Source organism: Schistocerca americana, chromosome 2, assembly GCF_021461395.2.
Source record: "Schistocerca americana isolate TAMUIC-IGC-003095 chromosome 2, iqSchAmer2.1, whole genome shotgun sequence".
NCBI classification, from domain to species: domain Eukaryota; kingdom Metazoa; phylum Arthropoda; class Insecta; order Orthoptera; family Acrididae; genus Schistocerca; species Schistocerca americana.
The window spans coordinates 262,194,176-262,218,942 of NC_060120.1; the positions used below are offsets into that span (position 1 = coordinate 262,194,176).

A 24,767-nucleotide genomic window follows, 5' to 3' on the forward strand; every position below is an offset into this window, starting at 1 on the left:
TATTTCCGGGTATGACCTCAAAACTAAGGTTCAGTCGTTGAGGCGGAGGCATTCTGGATCACTGCGGCCGAAAAGCACATAACAAGTGCGGTCAGATATGTTTATGCTCACTGCGGTCTTCAGTTTTAACGCCACATTATACCACGAGTTCTTGTCAGAAATTCGGACGATCAATAAGGAGTACTGCTTGCAAGTTCAACGCTTTTTTCGTGAAGGAATCCATAAAATACGCTCAACAGCTCACAGCTTTTGCACAACAATAATGCTTGTTCGTCAATTCTTGGTCATAAAGAATACTGTAGTGATACCCCAGCCTCCATAGTCGCCAGACGTGGCCCCATACGACTTACGTCTGTTACCAGTATTCTTATTGGTGAAGTTTTCTTATATTTCTACAAGCTCAAATTTTTCTGTTGTTCTTTTCATTTATTTGGATTACTGTTTACGGTTCCTTACCTCAACCGGTAAAATGTAACCCTCTGTCTGTCCATTCACAACCCTTTTGCACACGAATGGGTACTTGTACCAAGTTGAAATTCATGTCACATACTAAGGTCTATAGTCCCTTGGAGCTATAGTAAACGTTAACTTCCAAGCCAGTTTTGGTCATCAAAGTATACGGCCATTAAGGGGACATTGTATGTCATATGCTGCCAATGTTAAATTATCGAATTTTGTGACCGATTATCTTGCAAACTTTTTAAGACACCAGCTTATAATTTTCTGTAATTACTGAATGCACCTTTCTAGATATACTGACCTAGAATTATTACTAAAATTGTATTGTGCGGCATGTTATCTCTTTTTCTCAAACACTCAATTTTTTGACAGAATTTTGTAAATAAATGAACATAAAAACAAAATTCAGGATATTTTAATTATTCTGGTTCCATATGTGTTGAATCTCACATTTGGCATGCTGTGAAAATTTCATGTCTCTACCATCAATACATTTGTAGAAGACGGATCACTTATTGAAAAAAATGTAGTTCAGAGATATTGAGGTTTAAAACTTTATTACATATTCTTATATAGACTTACATTTCTGCTTCTTTTATGCACTAGAATTGCCTTGGTCCAATGTCATTTGCTGAGCAGCTTACTCTGCCTCACATACACGAAGCTCATCCAGTTCCCGAAGTCCTTTAGCTGTGTTCTGTTCAAATCTTACCCGTAAGTTCTCCAGAGCATTAAGCCTTTCATAGTTCCCACCATTAAAAGTTATTACAGCATCAGACACAAGGCATCACAATGCCAACAAATACATTTTTAGGCACACAGCACCACACAACATTATTGAAGGACTCATTCACATTCTGGGTCTTCCCATGTAAACAGCTCTTTAGTAGCTCAGAATTTGCCAGATTTCTGTAAATAGGTTTTATTGCCTCCGTTATTGCCAAAGGAAGAGAATGTTTGTGTAAATTCATGCAGGGTGCCAGAAAATTCAGCTTGCCTATATTTACACCAAGTGTTTGGTAGAGGTGGACACAAAGCATTTCGTGGCTCTTCATCGATTGATATTCGACAAAATAAAGTGCTCCACCCAGCTCTATTCGTCTTCTCTAAATTGTCGCAGTTATCTCTGATGGCCTTCCTATAATATTCCTGTAAGTTAGCTTGCTACAGAAATAGGCGATAATCACACAACTTTCAACGAAAACTAATATCAGAAACAAAGGACTGATTTGTTTATTCGTAATGCCAACTTCTGAGGCGTAGCAGTAGGCACAAAACAAAGCAATTCGCAGCCTTCTAGACTGTGTAGTTCCCAAGACATGACAGCTCAACTGTGGCAGTACATGCATAGCTGCGAAATTTGACAGTCACCTTTTAACATTCAAAATATTATATGAAGGTCTCACAATTGCCTGATTTTATTTTATTATATACCAAAATGTTCAGGAAAGTACATCATGGAATAGAAAACAGAAAATATCAAATTCCAACTAATCTCACGTACAATGTCCACTTAATGCCACATATACTGATTATCGGAAACATTGAAACTTACAGGATGCTTCCCCTTGATGTAGAGTCATGAAATTTGGCAAGAAGCATGGTTTCACAGTACACACATCGGAATAAAATCAGAAAAAATGTTAATATATGATAATATCACATTAAAAAATTTGGCATTTGTTATGAGACGTAAAACTTGAAATTACAACATTCTCGAAAGTCTCGGAATCCATAGGACCGATATCAGACATTCAGACGGTACCAAACGTTGTGTGTCCATCAAGTATCAACCAAAACACCAATTTAGTTCGTGCTGTTTGCTGTCGTCCAATAGAATATGCTCAAACTGCAATCAAAAGCAACACCAGAACCACGGAGCACAGGAAGAGCGTATCTGTGAGTAATTGTTTTGTAGATCTCCCGTGGGTGTGTTGGTAGTGTGTGAGGTCGCCGTGTCAGAAGTCCCGCGTTCAAACCCAACAAATAACAATTTTTCTATCTATTTACTTGTGAAACTGTTGTATGGAATAACATTTTCCTGACTCCTGACATGTAAAAGGACTTTCTGAAATTTACGGCAATGTTCTTTTAGCAGTCTGCTTTCCCTTCGTTAGTTGAAAGTAGTAAACGTATAGCGTACATTTGTATTGATAGGTGTGGTTTTCTGTCGGACATGGGCGACTTACAAATGTACTCAATAGGTTTGCTACTTTCAACTAACGAAGCAAAAGCAGACTGCCAAAATAAGATTGCAACGAACTTCATAAAGTCCTTCCTATCTGAAATGTTCTCCTAACACTTTCACGCGTAAACAGTTAAACTTATCAAATGGTTCAAATGGCTCTGAGCACTATGCGACTTAACTTCTGAGGTCATCAGTCGCCTAGAACTTAGAACTACTTAAACTTAACTAACCTAAGGACATCACACACATCCATGCCCAAGGCAGGCTTCGAACTTGCGACCGTAGCAGTCGCGCGGTTCCGGACAGAAGCGCCTAGAACCGCTCGGCTACCGCGGCCGGCTCTTTAACAGTAAATCCTTAACTACTATAAATATGATCAATATCCAAGTTTTATTGGGATCACCATGAAAATTTATGAAGGATGGTAGGTTAAAATTACTGTGGCTTGATTCCCTGCACTACTACAGAATTAAATAGTTTTCATGAATGTTTCCATTTATGACCGATCTTAGGTCCGCCATATTTAACACCACTACGTCTCCTTGGCCACAAAAGCCTTCTGGGCTTCCCTATGACGTAGATTCTCGTCTGTCTCACTTGCACAATACAGCGTGTAGGCCTCAATAGACGACAGACGCCTGTGAGTTTCCCCATCTCGTGGTGAATCTGCGCCCTTTGTGGCATCCGGTCATGGACGACAGGGTTCGTTTCGCAATTCCTGAAGGCTGACTCTTTCGGCCATATACTTAAATGAGAGCGAAATGCTCGTTAAGTCACAAACCGATAACCGTAAGAGAATCTGAGGCTCTGGTGCTCGAAGAACGGGCCTGTAACAATCGAGGAGATAGTGTAAAAAATGAAAATCAGTGACAGACGAGCTTTCAGTATATTCGACAGCATTTTGGAGATTATAAAGGTCTCCGCCCGTTGGTTGCGTGACTGCTCGCACCCATTCAAAAAACCTGTCGAACTGAGACTGAGACATTCACACCAGCCTAATCTACAGGGTGATTCAAAAAGAATACCACAACTTTAGGAATTTAAAACTCTGCAACGACAAAAGGCAGAGCTAAGCACTATCTGTCGGCGAATTAAGGGAGCTATAAAGTTTCATTTAGCTGTACATTTGTTCGCCATTTCAGCCAATAAAGTTTTTGGTCCCTTTTTCTTCGAAGGTGCTACTGTAACTGGACTACAGTATCTGGAGATGTTAGAGAATTGGCTGTTCCCTCAGCTCGAGCAAGAAGCACAATAATTCATATTTCAGCAGGATGGAGCGCCACCACAGTGGCACTTATCTGTCCGTAACTACCTGAACGTCAACTACCCGAGGCGATGGATCGGCCGCCAGGCAGCCCGTGGCAGAGCACTTCATCACTGGCCTCCAAGAAGCCCTGATCTTACCCCCTGCGATTTTTTCTTATGGGGGTATGTTAAGGATATGGTGTTTCGGCCACCTCTCCCAGCCACCATTGATGATTTGAAACGAGAAATAACAGCAGCTATCCAAACTGTTACGCCTGATACGCTACAGAGAGTGTGGAACGAGTTGGAGTATCGGGTTGATATTGCTCGTGTGTCTGGAGGGGGCCATATTGAACATCTCTGAACTTGTTTTTGAGTGAAGAAAAACCTTTTTAAATACTCTTTGTAATGATGTATAACACAAGATTATATTAAGTTTCTTTCATTAAATACACATTTTTAAAGTTGTGGTATTCTTTTTGAATCACCCTATAGATAACTTCCTTAAGGACCTCGTCTCCCCTCATGCCTGTTTGCATGTTATCACTTTGGCTCAGAAACGAAGGACCAAAGTGAACAGTGGGAAAGTAGGTTCACTACAGCCAAGAAAGGCGACGACCCAACCATCATCGGGCAACTTGATGCTGAGTGTTTTTTGGGACTGTCATGCTCTCGTACTACTATGCTCCTAAGAGGAAAACCGTCACAGTAGCATACTGCAGAAATTTCTAGATGAGGGTACACGAATCTGTCGAAAGGACAAGTTTTTGCTGCACGACAGTCACACTTGCTATTTCTTTGGGCTGTCAGATTTTGCCTCAACCTCCGAGTTCTGTGACATAGCACCCACTGAATTATTGCTCCTTCCTCGGATGAAGAAACCATTGCGAGACAGGTATTTCTAGACCGAAGACGATCTGATTTTCGACGTGGATCATGTACAACCTCTCGCTCGATGAAAGATCCGTACCTAAACACTGAAAAGTTGTGCAGGTCACACCAATACTCAAGGAAGGAAATAGAAGTAATCCGCTGCATTACAGCTCCATATCGCTAACGTCGATTTGCCTCAGGAATTTGGAACATATACAGTGTTCCAGCATTACGAATTACCTCAAAGGAAATGCCTCAATGTCAAACAGTCAGCATGGGTTCAGAAAATATCTTTCTTTTGAAACGCAAATAGCTGTTTATTCTCACGAAGTAATGAGTGCTGTCCACAGGGGATGTCAAACTGATTCCATATTTTTATATTTCGATAAGGCTTTGGACACCGTTCCTCCCAAATTGTCTACATACTCACTCTTCAATGCAGCACCGTTTTGCGCTACGATGGGTATCTTAACTGTATGAGACTGAATTTTAGCTGTGCAGGAAAAGTTCCGATTGGGTGGTTATGAAGCATCGTCGCAGTTGTGCGACTGGATTCGTGATTGTTTGCAGATGATCAAAACCAATTGCTAAATTACTTAGACAAAATGTCAGTATGTTGCGAAAAGTGGCAAGTCACTCTAACTAATGAAAAATGTGAAGTCATCCACACCAGTGGAAAAGACTCAATTAAATTTCGAGTACAAGATAAATCTCACAAATTTAAAAGCTGTGGATTCAGCTAATCAGTTAGGTATTACAGTTACGAATAACTTAGATTGGAACGATCACATAGGGCACATTGTGGGGGAAAGCGAACCAGCGACAGCTATTTATTGAGAGAAAAAAAGGCAATAGGTCTCTTGCATAGACTGCTCACACTACGCTTGTCCGTCGTCTTTTGGAGTATTGCTGTGTGGGATCTGCATCAGATAGGACTCCCCGACAAACTGAAAAAGTTCATGGAAGGACAGCTCGATTTGTATTATCACAAAACAGGCGGGGAGAGAGTGCCACGGATATGACACGCGATTTGGGGTGGCAATTATTAAAACAAAGGCGTTTTTCGTTACGGCAGAATCTTCTCACGAAATTTCAATCGCCAATTTTCTCCTCCGAATGCGACAATATTTTGTTGGCGCCCACCTATACAGGGAGAAATGATAATCATAATAAAATAACAGAAATCGGAGCTCGCAGGGAGAGATTAAAGTATTCGTTTTTCCCGAGGGCTGTTCGAAAGCGGAATGTTAGAGAAATGGATTGAAGGTGGCTCGATGGATCCTCTGCCAGGCTCTTAATTGTCAGTTGCGGAGTAACCGTGTTGATGTAGATAAAGGTGGAACTTCCCTGCACAGCTAAAATTCAGCCTCATGCAGCTAAGGTACCCATCATAGGGCAAAACGGTACTGCATTAAAGAGTGAATACGTAGATAATAACTGACGCTGCCACCAAATTTCGTGGCGACAGCCTTTTTTATCTTGTTGCTAGTTTAAACTTTATCTGTTTGTCATATAGTTCTGGTTAGACTGACAGTGAGAGAGCAACTCAAGTTCCTGCTGCTCCTAAGGCGAGTACACTGTTCGTTTGTTACATATTTTTACGAGTAATGGATAGGAACTGTGATTGCTGTTTACAGGTGCGAGCTGAGTTGGTGACCCTTCACTCACAGCTCCAGGCTGTGTTGGCTTCCGTCATACCGCTTGAGGACATCACTGTGGGGGGGGGGGGGGGGGGGGTCGGAAGCGGGGATGCGAGTGATGTGTCTCCCGATCGGTCCACTACTTGGCCTCCTAAGGTTGATCTCTCACCTGTGGTCGAGTGGAAGATCGTTCCAAAGTCTGGCAGTCAGCAAAAGACATTCCGAGGAGCCGATCGTAGGCCTCCCCAGTTCGTTTGACGAACAGGTTTCGGGTGTTACCTGTGGCTGACGAAGTCTCTGAGCCGGATGTAGTCGTCCACCCCATTCCAGAGGGAGCTTCTCGGTCCGCAGGGTCTGGGTATTCACAGAAGGTGGCTTTCCTGGTAGTTGGGAGCTCCAACGTTAGGCGCGTAATGGGGCCCTTTAGGAACATGACTGCCAAGGAGGTAAAAGGGTGCTTTCAGGTGCCGTGAAGAGTACAGGGTACAGCCAACTGCAGGTGGTGGCTCATGTCGGTACCAATGACGTGTGTCGCTTTGGATCGGAGGAGATTATCTCTGGTTTCGGGCGGCTAGTGGAAATGGTGAAGACTGCCAGTCTTGCTTGCGAGATTAAGGCGGAGCTCACAATCAGCAGCATCGTCGACAGAACCGACTGTAATCCTTTGGTGCAGAGCCGAGTGGAGGGTCTGAATCAGAGGCTCAGGCGGTTCTGTGACTGTGTAGGCTGCAGATTACTTGACTTCCGCCATCGGTTGGTGCGTTTCCGGGTTGCGCTTATTAGGTCAGGAGTCCACTACACACAGGAAGCGGCGGTATTTTTAGGTTAGAGGGTCTCAGAAAACCACAGAAAGGGCGTCCGTTTAAAATGGGGCAGGTAAAACACAATAGGGTAGTTGTAGAAACGATCGGTATTGTAGTTGTAAATTGTCGTAGCTGTGTTGGGAAAGAACCAGAGCTCCAAGCCCTAATAGAAAGCACTCAAGCTCAAATAGTTATAGGTGCAGAAACCTGGCTAAAGCTGGAAATAAGTTCAGCCGAAATATTTTTCAAACGATCTAACAGTGTTCAGAAAGTATAGACTAAACACAGTTGGTGGTGAAGTATTTATTGGTATCAGAAGTAGTTTGCCTTGTAGTGAAAATGAAGAAAATAGTTACTGAGAATAATATGGGTACAGGTTATACCTGACAATCGGACTAAACTATTAATTGGATCGTTTTACCGACCCCACGACTCAGAAGATATAGTTGCTGAATAGTTCAAAGAAAACTTGAGTCTCATTTCAAACAGGTACCCCACTCGTACAATTATAGTCAGTGGTGACTTCAATCTACCCTCGATGTGCTGGAAAAATTATACGTTTAAAGCCGGCGACAGGCAGAAAACGTCATCCGAAATTGTACTGAATGCTTTCTCAGAAAATTATTTGAACAATTAGTTCATGAGCCCATTCGAAGCGTAAATGGTTGCGAAAGCATACTTGACCTCTTAGCAACAAGTAACCCTGGATAAATAGTGAGTCTCGTGACGAATACAGGGATTAGCGACCAAAAGGCTAGCGGAAATATAGCTGCTAGGCTGAATACCGTAACACCTACAACTATCAAAAAGAAACGCAAAGTATGTCTATTTAAAAAAAGATGATAAAAATGCTTTTAACGCCTTTTTAAGAGATAGTCTTCACTCCTTCCGATCTGATCATGCAAGCGTAGAAACGATGTGGAATGATTTCAGAGAGATAGTATCGACGGCAATTTAGAGATATATACCACATAAATTAATAAGTGATGGTACTGATCCCCCACGGTACACAAAACGGGTCAGATCGCTGTTGCAGAAGCAACGAAAAAAAGCATGCCAAATTTAAAAGAACGCAAAATCCCCCAGAAATGCAGAGTTTTGCGGAAATACGAAATATAGCGCGTACATCACTGCGAGATGCTTTTAATAATTTCCACAACGAAACTGTCTCGGAATCTGGCAGAACACCCAAAGAGATTCTGGTCATACAGAAAGCACACGAGTGGTAAGACGCAATCAGTACCCTCACTGCGCGATAACAACTGTGAAGTCACTGATAACAGTGCCACTAAAGCAGAGTTATTAAACTGAGTTTTCCGAAACTCCTTCACCAAATAAGAAGTAGTAAATATTCCTGAATACCAATCAAGGACAACTGCCAGGATGAGAAACATAGAAGTAGATATCCTCGGTGTAACAAATCAGCTTAAATCACTTAATAAAGGCAAGGCCTCCGGTCCAGATTGTATACCAGTCAGGTTCCTCTCAGAGTATGCTGATAAAATAGCTCCATATTTATCAAGTATATACAACAATTCGCTCACAGAAAGATCCGCACCTAAAGACTGGAAAATTGCTCAAGTCACACCAATACCCAAAGAGGAAAATAGGAGTAAGCCGCTGAATTACAGACCCATATCACTAACGTCGATTTCTTAGTAGGGTTCTGGGAACATATACATTGTTCGAACATTATGAAATACCTCGAAGAAAACGCTTTATTGAGATATAGTCAGCACGGATTCAGAAAATATCGATCTTGTGAAAGACAATTAGCTCCTTATACTCATGAAGTTATGAGCGCTATCGACAGGGGATGTCAAATTGATTCCATATTTTTAGATTTTCAGAAGGCTTTCGACACCGTTCCTCACAAGCGTCTTCTAACTAAGCTGTGTGCCTATCGAATATCACCTCAGTTGTGGGACTGGATTCGTGATTTCGTGTCAGAAAGGTCACAGTTCCTAGTAATAAACGGAAAGTCATCGAGTAAAACAGAAGTAATATCCGGCGTCCCCAAGAAAGTGCTATAGGCCCTCTATTGTTCCTGATCTATATTAACGACATAGGAGACAATCTGAGTAGCCGTCTTAGATTGTTTGCAGATGATGCTGTCATTTACCGTCTTGTAAAGTCATCAGATGACCAAAACGAATTGCAAAATGATTTAGATATCTGTGTGGTGCGAAAAGTGGCAATTGACCCTGAATAAAGAAAAGTGTGAAGTTATTCACATGAGTACTAAAAGAAATCGGCTAAATCTAGATTACGCGTTAAGTCGCACAAATCTGAAGGGATTACAAATACAAATAACCTAAATTGGAACGATCGCATAGAAAACATTGTGGGTAGAGCAAGCCAGAGACTGCGATTCATTGGCAGAACACTTAGAGGGTGCAACAGGTCTGCGAAAGAGACTGCAAACACCACGCTACTCCGCCCTATTCTGGAGTATTGCTGTGCAGTGTGGGATCCGCATCAGGTGTGACTGACGGATGCCATCGAAAAATTTCGAAGAAGGGCAGCTCATTTTGAAATATCGCGAAACAGGGGAGACAGTGCCATAGACGTAATACGTGAATTGGAGTGGCACTCATTAAAACAAAGACGATTTTCGTTCCGACGGGATCTTCTCATACCAGTTTTCTCCTCCGACTGCGGAAACATTGTTGGCACCTACCAACATAGAGAGAAATGATTATCACGATAAAATAAGAGAAATCAGGGCTCGCACATAAAAATTTAAGTGTTCGTTTCTCCCGCACGCCGTTCGAGAGTGGAACGGTAGACAGCCAGCTTGAAGGTGGTTCATTGAACCCTCTGGCAGGCTCTTTATTGTGAATAGCAGAGTAATCTCATAGATGTAGATGTATTTTACGGTAGTGGACATGTGCTACACACCAGTTTAAGTCTTGAAGTCTGCCAAACTAGGCCGTAAGTTACATTGACAAAACTAGTTGGAACACGAAGTTTTTGAAGATTTTGGTGGTATAATTAATAATACTTTTATCAGTGTTGTGGAGCACAACCAAAATAATGACCTAGGAAGTGAAATTTCTTGTTTATTTTCACTGTACAGAAGCCTAGTACCGTTCGTCTTTGTTTTTAGCATCAGTTGTAATTTGGTCGTAACCCATAGTGAGGAGAGGATGGTCTGTAGGCACCACAGCTCACCGCCGTTCGCTACTAGTCAGCCAGCCAGTGTACGATGTGTAAACTAACTCAACCTGCTTGTGAGCCGGGTGAGTCAGCGGTGAGATTCGGTTGCGTGCTGACCTGTGTACGTCACGTGGGCCGAAGCCCTAGCAACAGGCCGGGGGCGCGACAAGCAGGGAAGCCGTCCGCAGTCACGAGTCTGGCACTGTGCGGACCGACCTGAAAAAAACCAAAAGCGGAGATTGATCACAGCTGCCGTGTCCCAGCAGCGGACTCGCCGATCCGGTATGTGCGTGCGCGCCACGACGGTTCTCCGCGCGTCCTCCAAACCAACCCCTTCGCTTCAATGAGAAACTGGTCGCTCCATTTCGCCTCGACTTTTTTTTTTAAATCTGTCTGCTAGTCGTCCGCCAAAATCCCTTCCTCGTATCTGTACAAATCCTTCTCCTGCTTCCCTACACCCCAAATGCTTAGTTATACATGCTGCGTGATTAGTACTCGCCTAAAATACGTACAGAATGGTTTCGCCATAGAGCTTCTCGTTACAACTACTGTCGATTTATCACCAATTTATTGTACTGGTAGGCCTACATTGATGTTTTGAGCACCTTCTTGCTTCCCACTGTTGAAGAGAAATTCGGGGATGGCGACTGCATCTTTCAACACTATCGAGCACCTCTTCATAATGCACGGTCTGTGGCAGAGTGGTTACACGACAATAACATCCCTGTAATGGACTGGCCTTCACATAATCCTCACCTGAATCCTATAGAACACCTTCGGGATGTTTTGGAACGCCGACTTCGTGCGGGGCCTCACCGACCGACATCCATACCTCTCCTTAGCGCAGCACGCTGTGAAGAATAGGCTTCCATTCTCCAAGAAACCTTCCAGCACCTGATTGAACGTTTGCCTGCGACAGTGGAAGCTGTCATCAAGGCTAAGGGTGGGCCATTATTTTCAGTCATGTGTCCACATACTTTTGATCACACAGTGTAGCTAACATCGCAGGCTTAAACTGCCACGAATCTATTAACTGATACAAATGTTAACACCACCACACTCGTAATAGAATGTTACGTACATGTTAGTCGAAATATAAAACAGTTACCGTCAGGTGATAAAACCGTGACTAATACGCTGCCAATAAAAGCATATCATAAAACGGTAATGTGACTCACTATGAAAACCAGATATCATAGAGACGTAAGTGCTTCAGTGTGTACAGAGTTACTTGTTATCATATCGTAAAATAATTTACATAATCACTCGATAAAAACTGTGCTATGGAGTGTACTTCTTCGTGTTAAAACTGTAATAGACGATAACGCCGATAACAGATTCCTACTACGCAGAGGCGACCGACCAGCTGGTCGCTGTTTAATGGCAGAGGCAATGATCGACATAGAGGTCTACCTACATCAATAGTCACTAGAATCTTACGATTACTAAGCTCAGTGTGGTCTGCTACGATAAGTACATGTGACAGTCATGACTAGTGTTCTGTATGTTGCATGAAATAACATTTTTCGAGTATTACAGTCACTTTAACGATGACAGAAAACAAAGTCCATAGAAGTAACGACTTACACGTACTAACAGGAACCGGTGTGAAACGATTTATAGTGACGTTCATACGTATACTGCTTCCATCGTACAATATTTTTTTTATGGGACGGGCCATACAGATACATACAATGTACGCCTAGCCGAAATGTCTGTCCAGTAGCAGATGTAACACACTCAATTTCATGGACAAATACATTGACGAAAAAAAGAATCGTGACATAAACGAAAGCTGATACGATAGTTTCTACATATGAAAGAGGTCTTTTCAAATTTCGAGTGTCACCCGTTCACAGGAATCTGTTGCATAACGATCGGATTTACGATTCCATTTTTATGGCACCATTCGATAAGATTGTTAATGCGACAACAGCGTATTGGGCCTGAAGATAGCAATATTGAGTTGCCGAAACTGGTAGCATTTGAGATATAAAATAAACCAAAACATGTTTTGAATCAAGAAATACGTACAGCCCGATGTTCCCCAGGCCATAATGGACCGACAGAGATAAACAGTTGTTGTCATTTGTGTTATTTTATGTTGGAGAGCTATGTTTGAATGCTGACGTGTAGTGGTTCTGTAATCTTTCTACATGTATTGCGATACGATAAATAAATAAACGTTTTAACATGAATAATTACACTCCCTAGCTCAGTTTTTATAGACTGACGACGTAATTTAGATTACGATATGATGACAGGTAAATCATTACAAATGTAAACCATTTCCTTCTTTTATTTTCAGTGTATTATTCATGGTTCTATCAACTGACTATAACGATTTTATATTTCGCCTAACATGATGCTGTGGATACTTCTATGAGAGTACATGACATTCCATTACAAGTGTGGTGTTGTTAATATTTACATTAGTTTAAGCCTGTAGTGTTACCTAAGTTTTACTTGTAATATTGGAACCTGGTGGCCAGATGACGGAAACTGGTTGTATGAGTAAAGTATTTTGCCACCAGCTCGAGGCGGTAATATGACATTTTTTTCAAATACATGCCCTTGAGGTACCTCCTCCTGAAAATATTGATATTTTGAAGGTCATTCACATATGTAACGTGTAGGATTGGATTGGATTGTTTGGGGGAGGAGACCAGACAGCGAGCTCATCGGTCTCATCGGGTTAGGGAAGGACGGGGAAGGAAGTCGGCCGTGCCCTTTCAAAGGAACCATCCCGGCATTTGCCAGGAGTGATTTAGGGAAATCACGGAAAACCTAAATCAGGATGGTCGGACGCGGGATCGAACCGTCGTCCTCCCGAATGCGAGTCCAGTGTGCTAGCCACTGCGCGACCTCGCTCGGTCGTAACGAATAGGAATGGCTGAAAATTGAACCTTGTGATACTCCTTTCGCTATTCCTCTCCAGTCACTAAAATTTCTCTTCTTCTAACATTGTTTGAATTATTTACAACTCTTCGCATTTTGTTTGTTAACTACGATCAAAACCAGTTGTGTGTAAAGTCGTCACTTCAGAGACGTTGAGCCGAGTGGGGTAGCCGTGCGGTCAGGGGCGTCTAGTCACGGTTCGCGCGGCTCTCCCCGTCGGAGGTTCGAGTACTCTCTCGTGGATGGGTGCGTGTGTGTGTTATCCTTAGCGTAAGTTAGTTTAAGTTAGATTAAGTAGTGTGTAAGCCTAGAGACCAACCACAAATTTAAAAAAAAAAAAAAAAAAAGTATGTCAGGGACGTTGACTGCTGACCCCACGCGTGTCTGTCTTTCTATGTCGCCAGGCGGTGAGCGAGTCGGACTTTTCGCGGTGGGTGCGCACGCTGGCCGTGGAGCTGCTGCGGCAGACGCCTCTGGACGCGCTGCGCTACCTGGACGTGCTGGCCATCACCGCCACCACCACGGCGGCGCCACCCGCCACCGGCACCAACCACCACCTCGGCACCAACGGCGGTGGCGCCTGGCACCAGCCGAGGGCGCGGTCGGAGGACAGCCGTGGCTGGGCCGCGCACAGGCACCACGCCTACAGGTAGCTACCTCAGCCAGCCCAACTACTACCACATCAGAGCAACTCGATTTTGATGGGGTTCACACAGTTTATGACAACTGATCTAGAGGTCAGTTTGTGACGGAAGCGCTCTTAACTAGTAAGGTCCATCCCCTGCGGAAATGTATTTTAATGTTTGGCTTGACAGATAGGAGGAGCACTGTGGTCTCTGGATGTTCATTTGGAGCTACTGCTATTTGAAATCGGCTTCTGCCACCTACATTTGTGTTTTCCGTGATTTCTCTGAATTCCTTGGGATGAACGTTGGCATCTTCTCATTTAAAAGACCACGTCCGATTTCATTATACAGCTTTATCCAATCCAAGCGCATTCTCCGTCACTAATGACCTTTATTTCGAAGCGTCGTTAATAATTCATGACGTCTGATATGTCTTAACTTCTACAAAGTAACGCTACACAATAAAAAACTTAAGTTTGCTTCTGGACATGAAAATAGGTGGGAATTAACTTATGACATACGCGCTGTATCTGCATATTTTTGACCTGGTTTTCACATCTTCGGAAATACTGTATTTGAGTGTGTTACGACGATTTGAAAATGGGTCTCGCCACGAAACTAGTCATCGACTGAATAAAGCAAGTAAAATCTGCGACTTTGAACTGGTTTCTCGTTGTACTGCTCACGACGAGACTGACATTCCTTGCTCTTATCATCGAATGAAATGATGGCAACTTTACATACAAACGTGAAATGCTATAATTTTGTTTTGAAATGGAGTGAGGTCACAGTTTATTACCTTGTCACTGAGAAGCATAATTCGATAAACACATGCAAATAAATTCGTCGCGGCCTTGTTGAACTATCCTGGCATTAAACTTAAACAGTTTAGGAAAATCACGGACATCCCAAGTGAGCCACTGAACCCAGCACATCTCGCATGTCCCAACGGTCGCAACCGCCGTTGCTCATGGTTCAGTGACAAGCTCAGGGGATTAGGTCAATTACCACGCCGTTCCGTAGAAGGAGAAAAGGGGAAAGAAAAATTTCAGTTGTGCATATCTACATCTACATACATACTCCGCAATCCACCATACGGTGCGTGGCGGAGGGTACCTCGTACCACAACTAGCATCTTCCTGTTCCACTCCCAAACAGAACGAGGGAAAAATGACTGCCTATATGCCTCCGTACGAGCCCTAATCTCTCTCATCTTTGTGGTCTTTCCGCGAAATATAAGTTGGGGTAGTAAAATTGTACTGCAGTCAGCCTCAAATGCTGGTTCTCCAAATTTCCTCAGTAGCGATTCACGAAAAGAACGCCTCCTTTCCTCCAGAGTCTCCCACCCGAGTTCCTGAAGCATTTTCGTAACACTCGCGTGATGGTCAAACCTACCAGTAACAAATCTAGCAGCTCGCCTCTGGATTGGTTCTATGTCCTCCCTCAATCCGACCTGATAGGGATACCAAACGCTCGAGCTGTGCATACTGAGAAGTGGATGAATTCGACACCGGCACCTCGTAGTCTGTAGAACTCCATCGTGTTCTGACAACGGAGGCGCTGTGTAGTGGCGTCGCAGTCAGTTGCGTCACTGCTGCCACTGTTTGGAGGGGTGTCCAGCGCGAGCACACCTTGCATACCTGCGCATACCTGCGCAGGTCGGGGATCCCGTGGCGCAACATATGCACCTTCACGCCGATGATGTGTCCCTCGAACTATTCCGGCTTAATTCGGGAGCGATGGTGCATTACCACTGGAATGCTGTGACGAACAGACGGATCCAGGTGACGGGGAATCAACTGAAATAATTGTCCACTAAGCTTTTGGTCTGCAGCAGCACGAATTCTTCTTCTTCTTCTTCTTCTACTTCCAATGTTTCATCCGTATACCTCTCGGCTATCTTCAGAGGAGGCAACAGATTTAAGCTACAGGCAACGTCACTAACGTCTAGTGGTACCTACGGCTGCTAGCAATCCAGCAGAGGGCAAGTGCACCACCTGCGAAAGGGGTCGTCTGCACAGGGGTGTCGTTGCACACCGTTCGTTTATGCCCTTAAATAAATGATTATGAAGATGGCCTATGAGGTCAGTCAGGGAAAAACAGATATCTAAGAGTAAATTGAGCAATGAAATCGAGAATTGAGGGTATTAATGTATGTTTAGCCCACGTTAGATTTATATCGTTGCTTTATTCATAGAAACTTGCTTAGCTGTGAATGATGGTCCTACACACAATGGTCCAATCGAATTTGTAAATAGTTTTAGCACAGCAGTGGCAGGCAATAAACAGTTCACTACATCACAGTCACTGTAAATTCTGTTGTGTTCACAGCTCACAAACTTGTGAACCGAAGACTAGCTTCTGAACAATCCTATAGGCATGATCTCCCCTCGCAATTAAAACACACGTGGCCCCAGGCTGCTCTAGCTCAACTTAACCGCACGGCTCCCAACACACCAAAAACCACGATCTCTGCCTTGCGGCTCTGTCCTGCGTTTTGTCACGTGACACAACGCTATAGTCCAATTAACATACATATACCTGGTCGTCATCCATTTACACTTTTCACAAAAACACTTAAACCAAATACATTACACAGTTCTGTACACACTTATTTTAACACATACTATTATATTTCCTCTTTACAATTATTTTTATTTTAATATATTGCACGAACCGGAACAGCAGTTACTCGTCAAAACAGCGGATTAATTCTTTCTTGACCGTTTTTCATTTTGTTACTCAAATCCTTCTACAAGTATGAATACATAAAATTAGTATTAAATGAACATAGAAAATGAATTATCGTTAAAAATTACCCATGTAAAGGCTAATAGCTTCATGTATTTGTGGACGACTCCATTTTAGGTGCACAGTTTCACCTGTTTCGCTACATTCAGTACACCTTTCGTTGTTTTAAACCATAGGTACGCAAGCGCCAGAGATGTTGATCCGAGAGAAAGAACTTACATTAATTGAATCTATTGCTATGCGGTCGGACCATGCTGGGATCTCGATATATTATTATTAAGCTGCACTGTAGCGTGTCTTTGTGAGGTTAATTAACGAAAGCTCCTCATTCCATGATTTGATGATGTTGAAACCACTGTCTCTGTTAGTTAAATTCTTATGCAAGCTAACTTCAATAGCTTATTTCACCAGTTTAATAAGTCACGGCTGCAAAATACTAACGCGAATTTTTTACAGACGAATGGAAAAACTAGTAGAAACCAACCTCGGGGAAGATCAGTTTGGATTCCGTAGAAATGTTGGAACACGTGAGGCAATACTGACCCTACGACTTATCTTAGAAGAAAGATTAAGGAAAGGCAAACCTACGTTTCTAACATTTGTAGACTTAGACAAAGCTTTTGACAATGTTGACTGGAATACTCGCTTTCAAATTCTCAAGGTGGCAGGGGTAAAATACAGGGAGCGAAAGGCTATTTACAATTTGTACAGAAACCAGATGGCAGTTATTAGAGTTGAGGGGTATGAAAGGGAAGCAGTGGTTGGGAAGGGAGTGAGACAGGGTTGTAGCCTCTCCCCGATGTTATTCGATCTGTATATTGAACAAGCAGTAAAGGAAACAAAAGAAAAGTTCGGAGTAGGTATTAAAATCCATGGAGAAGAAATAAAAACTTTGAGGTTCGCCAATGATATTGTAATTCTGTCAGAAACAGCAAAGGACCTGGAAGAGCAGTTGAACGGAATGGACAGTGTCTTGAAAGGAGGGTATAAGATGAACATCAAAAAAAGCAAAACGAGGATAATGGAATGTAGTCCAATTAAGTCGGGTGATGCTGAGGGAATTAGATTAGGAAATGAGACACTTAAAGTAGTGAAGGAGTTTTGCTATTTGGGGAGCAAAATAACTGATGATGGTCGAAGTAGAGAGGATATAAAATGTAGACTGGCAATGGCAAGGAAAGTGTTTCCGAAGAAGAGAAATTTGTTAACATCGAGTATAGATTTAAGTGTCAGGAAGTCGCTTCTGAAAGTATTTGTATGGAGTGTAGCCATGTATGGAAGTGAAACATGGACGATAAATAGTTTGGATAAGAAGAGAATAGAAGCTTTTGAGATGTGGTGCTACAGAAGAATGCTGAAGATTAGATGGGTAGATCACATAACTAATGAGGAGGTACTGAATGGGATTGGGGAGAAAAGAAGTTTGTGGCACAACTTGACTAGAAGAAGGGATCGGTTGGTAGGACTTGTTTTGAGGCACCAATGGATCACCAATTTAGTATTGGAGGGCAGCGTGGAGGGTAAAAATCGAAGAGGGAGACCAAGAGATGAATACACCAAGCAGATTCAGAAGGATGTAGGTTGCAGTAGTTACTGGGAGGTGAAGAAGCTTGCACAGGATAGAGTAGCATGGGCCTCAGGACTGAAGACCACAACAACAACATTTCATCAATAAGATGAAGACTGCGTTAGACTTTGCAATTCAGAGCTGGATGTACCTACAGTGTTCCGTACATCTTTCATGGAATCTTCGAGTCTCCTGTCCAATGTACCAAAGGCCACACTCGCAGGTGATCTATCAAGCCCCAGATTTGCGGAGCACCGAGTCATCGACTCGGTTGTTTTTTTTCTAGTAGAATTTACAGCCTCGCCGATCGAGGTATTCGTGATAGACGTGTGACACTGCAGACCATAAGTCCAGCTTCTGAATAGCCCCGCACGTTGTGGACAAGCTGTTCGGCTCCAAACAGATCCCCCTGGTACCAAGCGGCTTGGCCATACTACACTGACTGTCACGCTGACAGACTTGATTCTGTTGCAGCCACAAGACACACACACACACACACACACACACACACACACACACACACACATCGTGACGAAATGAGTTCTCTCGCACCAATCAGCAGCTGTCGTTAATTTAATACCTCCTGGCTACAGTTGACAGCTACACCACAAGTTTCAGCCTTCCGTGTCTGTATCGCGATGTCAGACGCGTAGATTCCTATAGCGTGCCTAACAGTAGAGCGTAAGGGTTGTCCCCCAGCTGGGCAGACCAGTGGACGGGCCGAGTGGGTGACGGACAGCGCCTGTTGCAGGGACCGCAGCGAGAACAGGGCGGCGGGCTGCGGACGCCTCAGCCGGCGCGACGCCAGCGCCGCGGCCGTCACCAACGGCGACGCTGCCAACCACTGCCACAGCCGCAACCAACCGGCCACCACCACTCCTGACAGCTCGGAGGAAGACGACGAGGAGCGCGAGGTGAGCCACACGCTGTCTCTCTGCTGGACTGCCGTTCGTCTGAACTAAGTACCTTTACCTCAGTGTGGTTCTTCAGTTTTTTCCGGTGTATTTGATGGTAAAATAACCCACAGGTGTACTATCACCTTAAGCGCTCGCTACTGCCACCATCATGAGGTGCACTGCGCAGCGTTCCGTCCGCAGTTAGCTCTCCGTGGAGTGCCTAAGCGTGTTGGCAGCAGAGGCTCCGTCAGTTCCGTGGATAACTTCTCCATATTTCCTGAAAGACATCTTTTGAGACCCAATTAAAGCAAAGTGGGATTCTAAGCTTCCGTGAGGCTGTTGTAAGTGTTACGGGTGGTGAGTTCGTCCCAGGTTCGAATTTCAATAGATTCCTTGACTATGCAGTCCCAGTAACATAAGTTTTTAACACAAAGGGAATGGTGTAAATCACCATGTAAGCAAGTGGGGACGTAATCTCGATATGTTACACTGAATGAACTAAATTGTGAGAGTTAACAGTGATTAATGTCAGGTGTGGAATTCTGACATGAAAACAATAAAATTAAATTTACTGTGCAACTACAAAGCAATAAACTTGTTCTCACATCTCGCCCTGTATATTTACTGAAAGATGTAAAAATCAGTTTCAACAAAAGTGAAAAAAATCATTCTCTAGCATTAAATAAAATTGACAGAAGGTAATCGAAATATAGTGACTTTCCCAACCTTTCGTGGAACTTTAAATCTGTCTGGTGGGCGGGGACTTCGAACTTGGGACCTTTGCCTTTCGTGGACAAGTGCTGTACCGACTGATGTAGCCAAGCACAACTAAGAGCCGTCCTCACAGCTTTACTTCGGTCAGTACCTCATCTCCCACCTTGTACACTCCACAAAAGTTCTCCTGCGAAACTTGCAGGACTAGCAGTCCTTGGAGAAAGAATATTTGTGGAGGCACGGTTTAGCCACAGCCTCGGGAATTGTTTCCAGAATGACTTTTCACTCTGTAGCGGAGTGTGCGCTGATTTTGAAACTGCCGATTCCCGTGCTGGTAAGGTCACCGAGTGAATACATGATTTTGCTCCAGTTATTTATTTTATTTATTATTAGGATTTTATGTTAATTCTCTTCTAAAATCTTACTTTGAAGTACGAGGGTTGGGACTTTAATAGTGGCAACTGTTTATTTACAGCTCGTACAAAATAGATACGTGTTTCAAAGTTTTACTGACCTTCAAAGTAGTCACCAGCATTGTGTGCAACCCGTTGCCAGCGATGTGGAAGTCGTAGGATACTCTTAGCAGTGCCAGTTGTGTTGACAGTTCCAGTGGCGCGGTCTATTTCCCGACGAATTCGTAGCAGTTCTGAAGCGAATGCCGTGAATTGTTTCCTTCAGGTTAGAAATCGAGTTGAACTCACGAGGGCTTAAGTCAGGGAAGTGCAATAGGTGGCATGGGACTTAGCAGCCCCATCAGTCAAACAAATCAGTAACAGCTTGCACTGTACGTGCTTGAGCATTGTCCTGCAAAATGATGGCCAGGTCCCGCAGAAAGTGGCATCACTTCTGTCTCTATGCTGTTCAGTTTTTGAACACAACCTACGACCAGCTTACACGGCATTCACTTCAGAACTGCTACAAATTCGCCGGGCAATAGACCGCGCCGCTCGAACTCTCAACGCAACTGGCGCTGCTAAGAGTATCCTACGACTTCCACATCGCTGACAACGGGTTATCCACAATGCTGGTGACTATTCTGACGGTCAGGAAAACTTTGTACGAGCTGTAAACAACTATTTGCGACTATTAAAGTTCCAATCCTCGTATAAGGGGCAGTCTAATGAAAACGAGACAGATGGAAAACAAAAATCGGGGTATGTGTGAGCAGGACTCGCGCACCGAGGGTTTCGTACACTCTTGATTTTGTATATAGAGTTCATCCATACCTAGAATCAATGTTTGCGACGATTTTTACCTGTTACCAGCATCGATACTGGCCAGATATCAAAATGGGTGACATAGATGGCCTTATCTTTTGACTAAATTGACGTAGAGGCCTAAATGTTTTACACTACCAAGCGGCTATAGTCCTTACTATAGACATAGAGTTCAACTTGATACGTCTACCCGATCCTGAGAAAATGGTTCTTGGTGGGCGGACAGACAGACAAACACAACGAAGCGATCGTATGAGTGATATTCATATCGAATCTGCAGCCGAAACATAACGTAATCCTGACACAATATTTCGGCGATCCACCTGGCCGCCATCTGCAGGTGAATAAGCTGTCGCACTAACCGGTTCCGATATCTTACTCATTTGAAGATGGCTGCCAGGTGGACCGCCGAAGTATTGCGTCAAAATGACGTTTCTGCTGGAGACCCCATATGAATATCATCCATTACTTCGCCGGGAAAGTTTACGGAGCCAAGATCCTATAAGTGTATTATATCTCACTGTGAGACGAAACGCTCAATGCCTTCACGAAAAAATGTTGGCGGTTGCCTAGGAGACCATGATTGTACCGTGGCGTGCACCTCTTCGTCCGAAGTAAATCAGCGGCCACGAATGTCTTTCTTCAGGGCTCCAAGAACCTGTAAATCGCGTTGGAGGGGGAGGGGGGGGGGGGAGGGAGGAGATCAGGACTGCACGAAGACGCGTAAAGGCGTCCCAGCGGAACTTCTGCATGTGGTCGGGCGGTATCCTGCAAACAGAAAGATGCCGTTCGTCAACAATCCTGGTCGTTTTGACTTGATAACGCGCTTCAATTTTTGCGAAGTGTCCGCATGTCACTGCGTTAGTTGCGGCGCCATGTTCCAGAAAGTCAATGAGCGTCCCTTTGAAGCCGAAGAAAAAGGTCATCATGACTTTCCCGGAGCTGTGTTTTCCTGGAAATCCTTTACAAATCCTCCAGAAAGTTCCGACCTGTCCCCATGCTATTTCCATATTATTGCAGCCCTCAAAAATAAATTCCTGGCTGTCGGTTTGCTTCTGACGAAGAGCTGGACGCCTGGGTACAGTCGTGGTTCCGCAGACAACCGCAGAAAGTCTTCCATGGAGGTACTGACTGTCTGATCTCACAGTGGGTGAAATGTGTCAAGAGCTATGGCAATTACGTTTGAAATAATAAACAAGTTACTTTACTTTTCTTCCCTGTATCTCGTTTTCATTTTACTGCTCCCTTTACATTAGGCGCTTCTTGCACTGCTCTCCTCGCGCTCATTTAATCTTCGTTTCGATTTTGCTTCTTAAGAAATCTTTGGACAGTCCTGATTTAAGGTAAAACATTACCCGCTGTTACTATGTGAGTAAATCCCCGATAATGTTACTCCTGCGATAGGAATTAGTCTGGCCATGGTCGTGTGTAGTGGAAGGGAATCTGACTAACTGGAAGATGTTTTGATGGGGAGCAGTAATGATTTTAACGGAGATCCAACCAATATTGTTCAGTTTGTAAAGTGAAACTGTAGTTTTGGAAATCAAACGGTCGCCAGGTTAATTACGCAAACTGATCGCGAGTAAATATACTGTTAATCAAGAAAATTAACTGTTGTATGTGACCTTACCCGGGACTGGAATCTGTTCTGTAAATTGGACACGAAACACAACCACACTCTAACAAGTCTTGGTAAGATAACTACCCATGAGAAACACAGATAAAAACTTAAAATGTACTGGCAAAAAACTGTCTCTCAGTAACGAACGGTATCTGTACTAAAACAAAAAAACTAATATCCATTATAGAGTATCACTTTATAAGCGAGGACCGCACCCAATTTGGAAATGAGAAAACTTTAACAATTCACTCTCGAAAGATAGATAATATACATATGTTCCTCAAATTGTAATACTAACAGCTATCATTAATAAATGTTTCCATTTGGATTATATACGTCACCCCATAAAGCAGAGCGTAGGTGAAACAAAGGGGCACTGAATCTGTTACTGTATTACTAAGTGGTAGCTAGCTGTATTAACGAGGACACACGTCTCAAAAGCGATTACTACTGTCATAAGCACTTTAACTGCGAAAATTATTGAGCTAGTGGCCCAGCATTAGATGGGGAGAGCCAGAAACTGTTCTGTACATTGAATGGGTGCAGAACTACCACTCCAAACAAGATACAGTGAAGATAGATACCTAAATGTGTTGCCACAAGAATAAAATCACTGTTACAAAGCAGCACGATAAAGAATAACGGAGTATGCCCTTCAGCTGCAATGGTGTGCAAATATTTCTTCTGTTCATGAAGCTACTTTGTTATATTGAGCAAAATTTTTGATAGAAATGAAAATTAAATAATGTATTTAAGCCTTTCTCTTTATAATTGTTCTTTTGGAATACTTTTATTTACAGGGCTATTCAAAAAGAACAGATTTCAAACATTTATTGCTTCCCGACTACGAAAGACAGAAACACAATTCCAACGTTCCTGGATAGAGAAAAGTTCAAATTTTTATGCATTCAATGTGAAAAACTACTTAGAGAAATTCTCTAAGCACGTCCAACGTTACCTGAATGACACCATTCCAGGACGTTGGACTGGAAGAGGAGGAGCAGAAGATGAACTTCGTCGTCGGCAACCTCCCAGATCTCCAGGCCTCACATCTTGTGCGTTTTATCTGTGGGGTTACGTAAAATACCGTGTTTTTATCACCCCTGTTGAAATTCTGCGACATCGCATTGTTGAAGCTGTGAATTCCATAACGAAAGACCAGCTGCTTCGTATGTGGCAAGAAATGAGTAACGGTTTCGATATTCGTCGTGTAAGACATGGTGCTCACATTGAATGCATAAAAATCTGAACTTTCCTCTTTCCAGGAACGCTGGAACTGATCTTTTGTAGTTTGGCAACAATAAATGTTTGGAATATGATCTTTCTTTTTGAATAGCCCTGAATTGTTGATGATATGGAGCATTTCATACCAAAGAATAACTAAACACTTGAGAAATTTAAGCTCCCCAGAAGTAAACAAATACTTTTAACAGAGTAGTGATTCTGTAGTTCATTAGAAATCGGACACTAGGATTTTATGGCATCATAAGGAACAGGAACCTGTGCGGGTAAGTGATTAAGGAGAAATCATTGATCTCGACACAAAATTCCTGAAATTATATCAATTGTTGTTTTCATTTTTACGCAACTTACTGGTCAATGCAGATAAATACAATGGGGCCCCTTAGGGAAATGGCAGCAAGAGAGGGGAAGAAAACCAATGTGCACTCCGTGTGCATACCGGGGGGAGTCATTCCAGATGTGGAAAGGGTCCTTCCGGATGCCATGAAGGGTACAGGGTGCACCCATCTGCAGGTGGTCGCTCATGTCGGCACCAATGATGTGTGTCGCTATGGATCGGAGGAAATCCTCTCTGGCTTCCGGCGGCTATCTGATTTGGTGAAGACTGCCAGTCTCGCTAGCGGGATGAAAGCAGAGCTCACCATCTGCAGCATCGTCGACAGGACTGACTGCGGACCTTTGGTACAGAGCCGAGTGGAGGGTCTGAATCAGAGGCTGAGACGGTTCTGCGACCGTGTGGGCTGCAGATTCCTCGACTTGCGCCATAGGGTGGTGGGGTTTCGGGTTCCGCTGGATAGGTCAGGAGTCCACTACACGCAACAAGCGGCTACACGGGTAGCAGGGGTTGTGTGGCGTGGGCTGGGCGGTT

At 43.5% G+C, this 24,767-nt stretch overlaps 1 protein-coding gene across 1 annotated transcript in view; it reads left to right on the forward strand.

Moving 5' to 3' along the window:
- The window catches only part of LOC124593947, a 327,642-nt gene that overhangs the window by 239,191 nt on the left and 63,684 nt on the right, over window positions 1–24,767 (forward strand). The window contains exons 6-7 of the mRNA XM_047132296.1: window positions 13,670–13,914; window positions 18,961–19,123. Of these exons, the coding sequence (XP_046988252.1) occupies window positions 13,670–13,914; window positions 18,961–19,123 (408 nt within the window). The remainder of the gene's footprint in view (window positions 1–13,669; window positions 13,915–18,960; window positions 19,124–24,767) is intronic.